This window comes from Danio aesculapii, chromosome 2 (genome assembly GCF_903798145.1).
Source record: "Danio aesculapii chromosome 2, fDanAes4.1, whole genome shotgun sequence".
NCBI lineage: Eukaryota > Metazoa > Chordata > Actinopteri > Cypriniformes > Danionidae > Danio > Danio aesculapii.
The window spans coordinates 2,571,288-2,586,293 of NC_079436.1; the positions used below are offsets into that span (position 1 = coordinate 2,571,288).

At 30.9% G+C, this 15,006-nt stretch overlaps 1 protein-coding gene across 1 annotated transcript; it reads left to right on the top strand.

The window, feature by feature from the left end:
- The first annotated feature begins 61 nt into the window (after window positions 1-61).
- On the top strand, window positions 62-14,795 carry myl13 (myosin, light chain 13). Its single transcript, XM_056470753.1, has 7 exons — window positions 62-236; window positions 5,913-5,940; window positions 8,204-8,353; window positions 10,541-10,714; window positions 12,391-12,468; window positions 14,254-14,286; window positions 14,582-14,795. Exons 1-6 carry the CDS (start codon window positions 135-137, stop codon window positions 14,280-14,282), a joined length of 561 nt encoding a protein of 186 aa, XP_056326728.1. The 5' UTR covers window positions 62-134; the 3' UTR covers window positions 14,283-14,286; window positions 14,582-14,795.
- The last annotated feature ends 211 nt before the right edge of the window (window positions 14,796-15,006 follow it).

The following is a 15,006-nucleotide window of genomic DNA, read 5'->3' on the forward strand; positions in this document are numbered from 1 at the left end:
CTGGGACAAAAGGGGGCTGGCGGTACCTGCTGGGCTGAGAATAAAAAGCCCCCTGACAGCATGGAGTCCTGTACCCAGAGCGTGTGCCACCCTGTGCTGTCTCCGTCCCTCTCTGTTGCATCCTAACCTTCATCATGGCCCCCAAGAAGAAGGAAGAGCCCAAACCAGCAGCTGCACCCAAACCCCCAGAGCCTGAGCCCCCAAAGGAGCCCGAGTTTAACGCAGCGGAGGTCCAGGTACTAACTCCTAACACAAAACTTGTTGAGATGCAATGCAAAGAGATACAAGGTAAAAAAAAATAGATTAGTTGACTTTACTCAATTTTTTTTGTAAACACATTGCTTATAAATCAACTTGGTCATTTTATTTAAAAAAGTGAGTAAACCTGTTACTTTTAAAGCAATTAGTTGACATTAGTTTAAAAAAATTGAGTAAACCCACTGCTTTTACAGCAACTAGTTCACTTTACCTAAAAAGTTAGTAAACATATGTTGCGTTTAAAGTGACTATAGTTAACTACTTAAAAAAGTGAGTAAACCCATTGCTTTTAACGCAATTCATTAACTATAATTAAAGAAAAGTTACTAAACCTGTTGCATTAGTTGACTTTAGTTTTTTTTTAAAGTGAGTAAACCCACTGCTTTTAAAGCGATTAGTTGACTTTACTTAAAAAGTGAGTGAACTTGATGCTTTTAAAGCGATTAGTTGACTTTACTTAAAGTGAGTGAACTTGATGCTTTTAAAGCGATTAGTTGACTTTACTTAAAAAAGTGAGTGAACTTGCTGCTTTTAAAGCGATTAGTTGACTTTACTTAAAAAGTGAGTGAACTTGCTGCTTTTAAAGCGATTAGTTGACTTTACTTAAAAAAGTGAGTAAACCTGTTGCTTTTAAAGCGATTAGATGACTTTACTTAAAATAAGTGAGTGAACTTGTTGCTTTTAAAGCAACTATTCACTTTACCTAAAAGTTAGTAAACATGTTTAATAATTAGTCTAAGACTAATTAGAATGACTTAATTAGTCATTCGTTGACTAATTAAAAAAAGGTTACTAAACCTGTTGCATTAGTTGACTTTAGTTTTTTTTTTTAAGTGAGTAAACCCACTGCTTTTAAATCGATTACTTGAGTTGATCCACAACATTAGTAAAACTGTTGCTTTTAAAGCAGTTATTTGACTTAAAAAAGTGATTAAATCATTTTTTTAAAGCGGTTAATTGACTGAATTTAAAAAAGTGAGTAAACCTGTTGCTTTTATATCAATTAGTTGACTTTAGTTTTAAAAACTTGAGTAAAACCATTGCTTTTAATGCAACTAGTTCACTTTAACTAAAAGTTAGTAAACATGTTGCATTTAAAGTGACTAGTTGACTTCAGTTTTTCTTTTTAAAAAGTGAGTAAATCCATTGCTTTTAAATCGATTAGTTAAATTGACCTAAAACATTAATAAACCTGCTGCTGTTAAACCAATAGATAACTTAAAAATGTGAGCAAATCCATTTCTTTTGAAGCGATTAATTGTCTTTATCTATAATAGTTTGTAAACCTGTTGCTTTTAAAGCACAAAGTTGACTTTACTTAAAAAATGTATTAAACCAGTGGCTTTAAACAGCAATTAATTGACTTTACAAAGTGAGTAAACCCATTTTTTTAAAGCGATTAGTTGACTTTACCTAAAAAAGTGAGTATACTTGTTGACTCAAAATTATTTAGTAAAGGGACTATGTGCATAATTATTAAAAAATTAAGTGAATTTAACAGTTCCAAATTACAACAGGTTTACTCACTTTGGACACAATTGGTGTGAGAATTTGAGATAATATGAAACCTTGCTCCAACCCTAATCAAACACATCTGATCCTACTAATCAAGGTGTTCAAGACTATTAGTGTCTAGTAGTCTTGAACATCAGTTGGATTACCTTGATTAGTTGAATCAGCTGTGTTTGATTAAGGTTTGAGCAAAACTGTGCAGAGCTGCAGCTTTCCAGGAATTGAGTTTGAGGCATATGCCTTAAAGGGATAGCGAACCCAAAAATGAAAACTGCTGTATCATTTACTTTCCCTCATGGGTTTTAAACCTTTGCGAGTTTCTTTTTTTGTTGTTGGACACAAAACAAAATATTTCGAAAAATGCTGCTTGCTTACACCAATACTACAGAAGTCAATGGGTACCAGCAAACAGTATTTTTCCCTTATACCCTTTATTGTGTTCAACAGAAGAAAGAAACTTAACTAGGTTTTCAACAAGTGAAGTTTGAATAAATGATGACAGAATTGTCTATTTTGGGTGAACTATCCCTTTAAAAGTGACATTTTTTACAGGATTGTTGAATACTTGATTCTGATTGGCTGATAGTCATTTTAAGATGTGCAGTTTTTTTTAATAAACAAGTTTTATTATTTCATAGACTTTAACAGTCCGAAATCAGACCAATCAAAATTAAAAGATTTGAATGGGATGTGCTAAAAACTAGTCCTATACTGATTTAAGGATAGTTAATAAAGAAATACCAAATGTGGTGAATGTGCTTTAGTACATAACTGCAATAACTGACTCCCTTGAATTATTACAAAAATAATGCACACTCTGCTCGTTTTGTTTCTTCTTTTTTTCTGGTCACATCATCACTTCAGCCGTGCATAATTTTATAATTCAACAGCCCATCAATTATTCCTTATTTATTTCTATTCAGTTTGATATCTTTGCAAGAACTGAGCAGCATCAGAGAAATGTGTTGTAGACGGTGAAGTGGATCCAATAAGACATTCTGTATATGAACAGTGAATGTGAAGTCCAAAGGCAGATGCGGTGTCCCATATAGAAATCAGATTTATAGCAATTCATGGGAACTGCAGTACATATATGACATAAAAGTTCATATTTAAAATTCACATATATGAAATATATGTCATAGATGCAACATATATTTCAAAATATCGCAAAAATTGTAAAAAATAACGATTAAAATGATGTTTATATTATATTTTTAATCCCAATGGGATTGAATATATGTACATAAATGCTTAAATATATTATATGTGATTATATTTGGCCAATATAATTCCAATGGTAGAAAAAAAAACATGTAAACATATATATTATTTGCAATATTTCAAATATATGATGCATTTATGACGTAATTTTACTGTATGTGAAATTCAAATGTTAACTTTAATGTCATACTTATATATAGTAATTTGCATATATTTCCACAGATCAGTTTTCTCTATAGGGCTGAACACCTACAAATGAAATCCCCCAGTCATTATTTCAGTCACATTTGGAAGTCTATTCATATTTGTTCTATAATCTATATTCATATTTGTTTAATCTGCTTTTATTCCAGAGGCAGTTTGCAATCAGCGTTTGTTTGGCTATTGTATACCAATCTCTTTCCCACAAATTTTTTAGCAACTCTCCCAGAAGTTTGACATATTTCCACAAGCCATACTCTCTGCCATATCATTAATAACAGCGGGTGGCAACGACGTTTCGTTTTTTTCGGTTTCCTATGATGAAACGGTGGGAAATTGACAGTATACTCAAGTTTCAGAGAAGCGAAAGCGATTTCAGCGGTCAACACTGCCTCTTCACACCACATTTCCGTAGTCTGAAATATTTCTGTTTTCATGATGTATTCTCGAAGTGTTGAGGTTTGGGCCACACACAATGTGATTTTGATTACGCCTCTGCAGCTCGGACCACCCAAAACCTACAGAACTGTGACTTCTGAAGTCTTTGCAAATCCATAAATAGTATGTCAAAGAGTTGAATGCATTTCTGATGTTGATGAGCTCGGATTACGGAGAAAAATCTTTTACAATAGCTCTGTAAATGTATGGGTATGTCGATTATATCACTGTGTGTGATACTGTATACTTTTAAAGAGCACCTATTATGCAAAAATCACTTTTATAAGATGTTCAAATACAGTTGTTTGGTGGCAGTGTGTGAATATAAGCAGCTTGTAATAGTTAAAATGTATTCAATTTATGTTTTATAATTATACTTGATAAAAACAGTCTGCAGAAACACTTTGATTGACATTCTCCATTTGTATGATGTCATCAGAGGGGGAAAGCCCCGCCCACTAGTGACCATCTCTCCCTCATAAGCATATGATGCTAGTCTTGTTTTTGAATATGCCACTATGCTGACACACAAGCATTTGTAGCTCCGCCCTCTTTTGAAAAAGAGCACAATCTCATTTGAATTTAAAGCGACAGTCACCAAAACACCACAATTAGGATCAAAGCCTAAAAGGGTCAGTTTCAGAGAGTTTGAGCTATTTTGAGCTGAAACTTCTCACATACACACATGCGCACACACTCTAGGCACATCAGAGACTTATTTTACATCTTGTAAAAAAAGAGCATAATAGGTCCCATTTAATGTTATTTATTGAATTTAAATAAACTAAATCACTTCATGGCAGACACAATGTCTCTTAATGGCAGTGAAACTTCAACAGTGATTAAAAAGTGCTTTATATGTTATTTTCAAGTATGTTTGTGTGTCTTTAAATATGTAAATGATGGGCAAAAATTATTTTTAGCAATATTTAAAGGGATAGTTCACCCAAAACTGAAAATTCTGCTAAATGTTCTCGTCTTTCACTCAATCGAAATGCAATTGTCTATTCTCTTTTGTTTAACACACACACAAAAAAAATCGATATTTGGACTTTTTTTAAGTTGCTTTAACTTATTTTATAGGTTATTCAGGTTTCAACAATTTTAAGGAAAACTGAAAACCTTGATATCCATAATGGGAAAAACAAATATTATGACACTAATTAGTTACCGAGTTCGATACACGGTAAAAAATTATATGACAAAAAGTCATGACAACAAATGTGTTCATTAACTTATTTTAATCGGTTAATCAGGTGTCAATTCAGATTTTTTTGTTGTTTTACAAAGTTTAGCTTAACATTTTTAAGTCTGTTTGACTAATGTAAGTTGAGATGACTAAAACATTCATCATTTTCCTTAGTCTCTATTTCAGAGGTCGCCACAGTGGAATGAACCGCCAACTATTCCAACATAAGTTTTACGGACGCCCTTCCAGCTGAAACCCAGTACTGGGAAATGACTAGAACATTTTTATTTGAATAAACTAAACAATTTAAGGCAGTAAGATTAGTTTTCACACTATAGTTTTTATTTGACCTACTATGGAAGTCAATAGTTACAGGTTTTCAGCTTTCTTCTGAAAATCTTCTGTACTGTTCAACAGAAGAAAGTAAATAGTGTTTCATTTTCCATTGTTTTGGGTAAACTATCACGTTAATGGCTATAAAACATTTAATATCACTACAATAATAATAGATATAGATAATAGTATATAGAATGATTGTTCCAGCATTGACAAAATGCATTGTTAGAATTATAGACATTAGTTTGGTGACCTTCTGTACAGTATAGTCTCATTTAAGGTCAGAATAACTGTTTCCTCAACTGGACTTATCATTTGGCATTTTGCTATTTCCTTAGGCTTAAAATAGCATATTGTCCATGTCATGTGTTCAGCATTCAATCACTGTCTAAACCTGCTCATCCTGATGCATAAGAGTCTGTGCTGAAAAGACAAACGGGGTATCAGGTGTTCAGTTTACCCTACCCTACAAACACACACACACACACACACACACACACACTCCTTCTGGCCCAAGGCTGCTCATAAATACTTTTAGACAATGAGTCAAAGGACAAAAAGGATTGTGTGTGTGTGTGTGTGTGTAGACATTTGACAACTGGATGGGACGCATCCTGAAGGACAAATTCTACTTGAGCTTTAATAATCACATTTCCTGCATGTAATCCCATTATCATCTTGTATTATATTGAATAAACGACAGAGTTAGGCTTTGTACGATTCATTCATTTTATTTGTATTTTTTTCTTGGCAGATTGAATTCACCGCTGAGCAGATTGAGGGTAAGTCGCATTTTATTTGTAATCATTTTAATCATACTTGATCTTTGGGAAAATTATGTAGTTCATTATTTAGTTAATTATTATTGTTGGTTAGTTACTCATTGCATGTACTCTGAATTATGAAATCCCATTTAAAAAGGAGTACTTGTTATTAGATCATGTTATAGATTACAGATTACAGTTACTTTTTAATATACGTGTACTGTATACAGTATATTTTATTTTTGCTAATTATTCACAATATATCCACAGTGTAGAATGTTCATGTACTGTAAATGTCATTTCAATTTATTTGCACTCAAAGCTTCTTGCAAAAAATCTCTCCATAAAACAATAACGCTATTCAAATCCATGCTATAAACGTGTGGCTCTAAAGTAATCTAAAAGTAATCCAAAAGTACCTAAAATATATTTGTTAAAATAAGTAATCTAGATTGCTACTGAATGCAGTTGTCTTATTGTTGTTGTTGTCGTTTATCTCCATGATTCTCTGTGAACCCACAATTACCAAATAATACATAATGCAAGTAACAATAATTAATTAATTACATTTTATTCCCCATTGAATGCCACTATTGAACACACAAAGAACAATTAGCCAATAATAAATAATGCAACTAACATTTATTTATTTATTTATTTATTTATTTATTTATTTGTTTGTTTGTTTACCATTGAATCCCACAACATTGAAACACACAAAGAACAATTAGTCAATAATAAATATTGCAACTAACATTTATTTATTTATTTATTTATTTATTTTCTATATTTATTTATTTATTTATTTATTTATTTATTTATTTATTTATTTACCATTGAATCCCACAACATTGAAACACACAAAGAACAATTAGTCAATAATAAATATTGCAACTAACATTTATTTATTTATTTATTTATTTATTTTCTATATTTATTTATTTATTTATTTACCATTGAATTCCACAACATTGAAACACACAAAGAATTAGTCAATAATAAATAATAATAATCTATTTATTTATTTATCCCACTACTAAACACACAAATAAAAAATACACAATAATAAATAATGCAAGTAACATTTATTTATTTATTTATTTATTTATTTATTTATTTATTTATTTATTTATTTATTTTCTATCTTTATTTATTTACCATTGAATCCCACAACATTGAAACACACAAAGAAGAATTAGTCAATAATAAATAATAATAATCTATTTATTTATTTATCCCACTACTAAACACACAAATAAAAAATACACAATAATAAATAATGCAAGTAACATTTATTTATTTATTTATTTATTTTATTTATTTATTTATTTAATTTATTTATTTATTTACCATTGAATCCCACAACATTGAAACACAAAAAAGAATTAGTCAATAATAAATAATATTAATCTATCTATTTATTTATCCCACTACTAAACACACAAATAAAAATAACACAATAATAAATAATGCAAGTAACATTTATTTATTTATTTATTTACCAATGAATCACACTATTGAATACGCAAAGAAGAATTAGCTAATAATAAATAATGCAAGTTAACAATTATTTATTTAATCACTTATTATTTATTTATTATTTAAGATTTAACAATTGCACAATATTTATTTATTTATTTGGTAATGTATCCTACTATTGCATGTAAAATTTTAAATAGAAATTATTAAAACAGTTTCAAATTTATCATCACATCACCCAAGAATGACAATTTATGACAATATGGTTTTACTTCAAACCAGCTTTGTAGTGTCAGTCAGGTGTCTGAAACATTCCGTTCTGTGAACTAGCATGTCGTCTTATCACAAATGAGGCAGAAATGATGTTCCTTTGTTGCAGGTTTATTCTATACAGTGTTGTTTTTATATGACAATACAAGAAATGCTTTGAAGGACATGAATAATCTACTTGTTGCTGAAGTTGTGGGTTGATACATTGAAGGTTTCATGTAGTTGTAGAAGAGAATGATGCTAAAGCTTGTAGGTTAAACTCTCAGAGAAAGCGAGAACTGATAATAAAGAAAGAAAAGTATACAACGGATAAAAAGTGTCTGTCTAAATGAGTATAACAAATGTAGATTCATCATTCTAACACTATCCTTCTCTTTCTCGTTCTCTCTCTAACAGAGAATTTAAATCATCAGCTGTTAATGGCTTTGAATTCTGAATCTACACTGATCTAAATATTATCTAATCGCTCACATACAGGTTTTACAGCCTGCTGGAGCCTGAGGAACTGATTATGTCCCACTGTCTTTCACAGATTTCAAGGACGCGTTCCAGCTGTTTGACAGGACGCCCACCAATGAGATGAAAATCACCTTTGCTCAGTGTGGGGATCTGATCAGGGCTTTGGGCCAAAATCCCACCAATGCTGAAGTGCTGCACGTCTTAGGAAAACCCAAACCTGAGGGTGAGTCTTTACAACACTGCAAAAAACACATTTGTTGACTTTACTTAAAATAGGGAAGTAAACCTGTTGCTTTTAAAGCGATTAGTTGACTTTACTTAAAATAAGTGAGTAAACCTGTTGCTTTTAAAGCGATTAGTTGACTTTACTTAAAATGAGTGAGTAAACCTGTTGCTTTTAAAGCGATTAGTTGACTTTACTTAAAATAAGTGAGTAAACCTGTTGCTTTTAAAGCGATTAGTTGACTTTACTTAAAATAAGTGAGTAAACCTGTTGCTTTTAAAGCGATTAGTTGACTTTACTTAAACTAAGTGAGTAAACCTGTTGCTTTCAAAGAGATTAGTTGACTTTACTTAAACTAAGTGAGTAAACCTGTTGCTTTTAAAGCGATTAGTTGACTTTACTTAAAATAAGTGAGTAAACCTGTTGCTTTTAAAGCGATTAGTTGACTTTACTTAAAATAAGTGTGTAAACCTGTTGCTTTTAAAGCGATTAGTTGACTTTACTTAAACTAAGTGAGTAAACCTGTTGCTTTCAAAGAGATTAGTTGACTTTACTTAAAATAAGTGAGTAAACCTGTTGCTTTTAAAGCGATTAGTTGACTTTACTTAAAATAAGTGAGTAAATCTGTTGCTTTTAAAGCGATTAGTTGACTTTACTTAAAATAAGTGAGTAAACCTGTTGCTTTTAAAGCGATTAGTTGACTTTACTTAAAATAAGTGAGTAAATCTGTTGCTTTTAAAGCGATTAGTTGACTTTACTTAAAATAAGTGAGTAAACCTGTTGCTTTTAAAGCGATTAGTTGACTTTACTTAAAATAAGTGAGTAAACCTGTTGCTTTTAAAGCGATTAGTTGACTTTACTTAAAATAAGTGAGTAAACCTCTTGCTTTTAAAGCGATTAGTTGACTTTAATTAAAACGAGTGAGTAAACCTGTTGCTTTTAAAACTATTAAAATGATTAAAATCTAATTAATAATGCTTTGTATGAGCTGTTGTACTTGTACAACAGTATAACTGTGGTGTTTCACTTGTTATTGAATCCATTTTTTGAAGAAATCATTTGAGTCAATGATTCATTCATAACGACTGTCATTTGCTTCATTTATAAATGAATCGACTCTTTTGAATGAATCATTTGAATTTTTAAGTCAGTGACTGCCTCATTAAGATGCCTCATTTCTTCCATCTGGTGGCCATTTTAGTGTAACATTTAATGTAATATCTGACAGGCCTAGACCTTTGTGTTGTCAATTCTGATGTGATTATGAGTATGGTTAATAATAATATAGTGTTAATCATAATACATTTAGTAAACTATGTTTTAACAAATTTGGCCCACAGAATCATATGTCAGAGCTCAAGACGAAACACAAATTTACTCACTATTTACTCTAAGTAATGAGTTTCTTTATTCTGTTGAACACAAAAAAGGACGTTTGGAAGAATGCTGGAAACCTGTAACCATAAACATCCATAGTAGAAAAAACTAAATACTATGGAAGTCAATAGTAACAGCTTTCCGACATTCTTCAAAATATCTTCATTTGTGTTCAACAGAAGAAAGAGTAAAATGCGAGTAAATGATAACAGGATTTTTGCTTTGTGTGAACTATTCCTTTAAATGACACCTAATATGCCACTTTTTAATGTAAAGGCTTAAAATAAGATGTTAAATAAGTCTCTGATGTCCCTAGAGTGTGGATGTGAAGTCTCAGCTCAAAATAATACACAGATAATGTTTATAACTCTCTGAAATTGACCTTTTTAGGCTTTGATCCTAATTGTGGTGTTTTGGTGACTGTCGCTTTAAATTTAAATGAGACTGTGCTCTTTTCAAAAGAGGGCGGGGCTACAAATGCCTGTGTGTCAGCATAGTGGTTCTAAAACAAGACTAGCATCATATGCTAATGAGGGAGCAATAGTCACTAGTGGGCGGGGCTTTCCCCCTCTGATGACGCGTACAAATGGAGAATGTCAATCAGTGTGTTTCTGCAGACTGTTTTTATCAAGTCTGATTATAAAAACTATTAATTAATTAATTAGAAACTGCTTATATTCACACACTGCTGACACACAACTGTGTTTAACCCCCTTATAAAGGTGATTTTTGCATAATAGGTGCCCTTTAAATACCAAATTGTTTAGCCCGACTGTGCCACAGAAACTAATCCCACTGTCTTGCTTTCAGACATGCAAGTGAAGATGCTGGATTTTGACCAGTTCCTGCCAATGCATCAGCACATCTGCAAGGCCAAAGACCGCGGCACCATTGAGGACTTCGTTGAGGGTCTGAGAGTGTTTGACAAAGAGGGCAACGGGACAGTGATGGGTGCTGAGCTCAGACACGTCCTCGCCACTCTGGGTAAACTTCAACATTGATTATATACAGTCGGAGTCAGAATTATTAGCCCCCCTGTGTATTTTTTCCCAATTTCTGTTTAACAGATTTAAGATCTTTTTAAAATATTTATAAACATAATTTCTAATAACTGATTTCTTTTATCTTCATCATGATGACAGCACATAATATTTGACTAGATATTCTTTAAGACACTAGTTTACAGTTTAAAGCTGGGGTCACCAAACTTGTTCCTGGAGGGCCGGTGTCCTGCAGATTTTAGCTCCAACCCTTATCAAACACACCTGAACAAGCTAATCAAGGTATTACTAGGTATACATGAAACACCCAGCCAGGTGTGTTGAGGCAAGTTGGAGTTAAACCTGCAGGGACACCGGCCCTCCAGGACTGAGATTGGTGACCCCTGGTTTAAAGTGACATTTAAAGGCTTAACTAGGTTAATTAGGGTAAAGTTAGGGTAATTGGGCAAGTCATTGTATAACAGTGGTTTGTTCTGTAGACAATCAAAACTAATATTGCTTAAGGGGGCTTATAATATTGACCTTAAAATGGGTTTAAAACAATTAAAAACTGCTTTTATTTTATCCAAAATCAACCAAATCAGACTTTCTCCAGAGGAAAAAATATTATAGGAAATACTGTGAAAAATTCCTGAATCTGTTAAACATCATTTGGGAAATATTCACAGGAGGGTGAATAATTCTCACTTCAACTGAACAATAAACCACCCCAGATGGTGATGTTGCCTTTTCTTCTGTGTAAGCAGCTAAAAGTTGACTCAACTTTTGTAAACATTTGGGGAAAAAGGAGTCAATTCTGAGTTTGATTTATTTTTTCTCAGAATTGTGACTTGTTTTTTATTCAGTTACTCACAATTAGAGATTCACATCCACAAGATGAAGAATTTTGAAGTCTGAACTGAGAGTGATCGAGTTACAAAGACAAAAAAGTGTATACACATACAATTACTGGTACTGGGAAACACCCATTCACACTCAATCACACACACACACACACACACTCATACATTCATTCATTTTCTTTTCAGCTTAGTCCCTTTACTAATCTCGGGTCGCCACAGCGGAATGAACTGCCAACTTATCCAGCATATGTTTTACATAGTGGAAGCCCTTCCAGCTGCAACTAATCACTGGGAAACATCCATGCACACTCATTCACACACATACATACACTACGGACAATTTAGCTTACCCTAAGCTTTTTAGACTTGTTTGGGAAACCAGAGCACCCGGAGGAAACCCACTCCAACACGGGGAGAACATCCACACAGAAATGCCCACTGGCACAGCCAGAGCTCGAATCAGCGACCTTCTTGCTGTGAGGCGATTGTGCTACCCACTGCACCACCGTGATGCCCCACACTCATACACTACAGCCAATATAGTTTATTCAATTCCCCTATAGCGCATGTGTTTGGACTGTGAGGGAAACCGGAGCACCCGGAGGAAACCCACACCAACACGGAGAACATGCAAACTCCATACAGAAAATCCAACTGACCCAGCTGGGACTCGAATCAGCAACCTTCTTGCTGTAAGGTGGCAGTGTTAACCATTCAGTCGCCCTGTATATTTTTAATTGAGAAGAAAATCCTGGTGCTAAAGATGGTTTAGTGTCTGCCAAGACTCTAGTTTGAGCTTTTGAGTCTTTTTCTGCAGGTGAGAAGATGAAGGAGGATGAAGTGGAGCAGCTGATGGCTGGACAGGAGGACGCAAACGGCTGTATAAACTATGAAGGTCAGTTTATATACACTTAGACACCTTCATTCTGTCTCAGCATGTGCACTAATATGCAGATCATCGTCTATTATTAATAGACTGACAACAGTTTATCTCTGAGAAGTAGGAATGAAGTACATCTCAGTTTTATATACATTTCAGTTTTATACAATAGACATCCATATTGAGTTGGGCTGCTGATAAGTCTGTCAGGCTTTATTCTGTAAACAATTCTTTAAAATTAGAAAATCTTTATTTCTATAGCGCTTTAACAATGTACATTATTATTATTATTATTATTATTATTATTATTATTATTATTATTATTATTATTGTTGTTGTTATTATTAATATTTTTGTTATTATTATTATTATTATTATTATTATTATTGTTGTTGTTGTTGTTGTTATTATTAATATATTTGTTATTATTATTATTGTTTTTGTTATTTTTATTATTATTATTATTTTTATTGTTGTTGTTATTAATATTAATATTTTGTTATTATAATTATTATTATTGTTATTGTTATTGTTGTTGTTGTTGTTGTTATTAATAGTAATATTTTGTTATTATCATTATTATTATTATTATTATTATTATTATTATTGTTAATAGTTTTTGTTATTATTAATAATAAAAATAATAATAATATTATTATTATTGTTGTTATTACTATTGCTTTTATTATTATTGTTGTTATTATTATTATTATTATTATTATTATTATTATTATTTTTGTTATTATTATTGCTTTTGTTATTATTGTTGTTGTTGTTATTATTATTAATATTTTTGTTATCATTATTTTGTTATTATTATTATTATTTTTGTTATTATTATTATTATTATTATTATTATTATTTGTGTTATTACTATTGCTTTTGTTATTATTGTTGTTGTTATTATTAATATTTTTGTTATTATTATTATTATTATTGTTAATATTTTTTATTATTATTTTTGTTATTATTATTATTATTTTTGTTATTATTATTATTATTATTATTATTTATATTTTTTATTATTATTTTTGATATTATTATTGTTATTGTTAATATTTTTGTTATTATTATTATTATTATTGTTATTATTATTATTATTATTATTATTATTATTATTATTAATATTATTATTATTATTGTTATTATTATTGTTATTATTATTATTATTATTATTATTATTATTGTTATTATTATTATTATTATTATTATTGTTATTATTATTATTATTATTATTTTAAAGATTTAACCCTTTAAAGTGCACTTCCTTGAATATTTTTGGCCCACATCTTGTATTGAATAATATACCGACACAACTCTGATAAATAGTAATAAGCAATACAAAAATAATAATGATAACCTATGGATAAAAGCTCAACCAGGTGGTTATGATGCCTGTTAAAGGGTTAACTAAGATTTAATTTATAAGATTTAGGAGGGAGTGTTTTGAGAAGATTGTTTTCACAGGTTGTTTGTCAAGCCCACTCACCTGTGTGAGGCACACTCTGATTTAAATACACTGAAAAATGATTGATTGGACTTACCACATTTTTTGAAGGTAAGTGGTTGCAAACAGATTATATGGGCTGAATTTTAACAAAGAAATTTAATTTAGTAATGTTCAAACTTCAGTTGTTTGTTTAATTTAAGCCCATGTAAATTGTTTGTAACCACTTACCTTGATAAATAGTGTAAATCCAATGAATCTTTTTTTTTTCTTCAGTGTAGCAACACAGTACTTCAGACTGATTTTGTACTTGCATAGAATATTTATTTGTTATTTCTTTTATTTCTTCACAGCTTTTGTAAAGCACATCATGGCTGGCTGAACAGGTATGACAACACACCTCCTGTCTTACTTTACTTCTTGTTATTCATGTTGCTTTTACACTCAAACAAAGATGTTTTCTGTTTGTTCAAACTACTTATTTAAAAAGAGCTGAAACAACACAATTCTTGAGTTTTATTAAGGAACAACCGAACTGTTTTATGTTCAAGTCACTTAAACTTCTCAAAACTAATTGTTTAACTTTATTCCTTCATGTTGTCCCAACACAAATCGATTGTGTTGACCCCATCATTTTTTACAGTGTATTTTATAATGGATTTGATTTTTTGTTTTCTTCAGATGATCGAGACTCTTCCATTGAGGATCCAAACTAATGTCAGTTTTATTTCACTGTTGTTGTTTTGTAAGTTAAAACTGTCATGCGTTTCTGTTTTTGTACGGCTCTTTGGTCGGTTCTTTCTGAATGACTTCATCATCATCATAATACATCACAGCTGTTGTTTTTGTGAATAAGAAAAATAAAAAGTGTATTAAATGTCATGCTTGGTTTAAACAGCCTCTCGTCTCTCTGAATACTTTTCATTTCACTCTTGTAGGAAAATATGTTTTTTTTTTTTGGTGTTTAAAAGTTTGCATCAAATCTGATGTTTATTTATTTATTTATTTATTTATTTGTTTTTTGTTTGTTTGTTACTTTCTTTATTTATTGATTTATTCATTAATTTGTTTATTTATTTATGTATTTATTTATTTATTTATTTATT

Bases quoted from the DNA above. Each gene is read 5' to 3' on its own strand.
- myl13 (XM_056470753.1), top strand. From the start codon at position 135: ATGGCCCCCAAGAAGAAGGAAGAGCCCAAACCAGCAGCTGCACCCAAA. The intron at 5,941-8,203 runs GTAAGTCGCATT...TGTCTTTCACAG, and splicing joins CACCGCTGAGCAGATTGAGG to ATTTCAAGGACGCGTTCCAG. The intron at 8,354-10,540 runs GTGAGTCTTTAC...TCTTGCTTTCAG, and splicing joins AGGAAAACCCAAACCTGAGG to ACATGCAAGTGAAGATGCTG.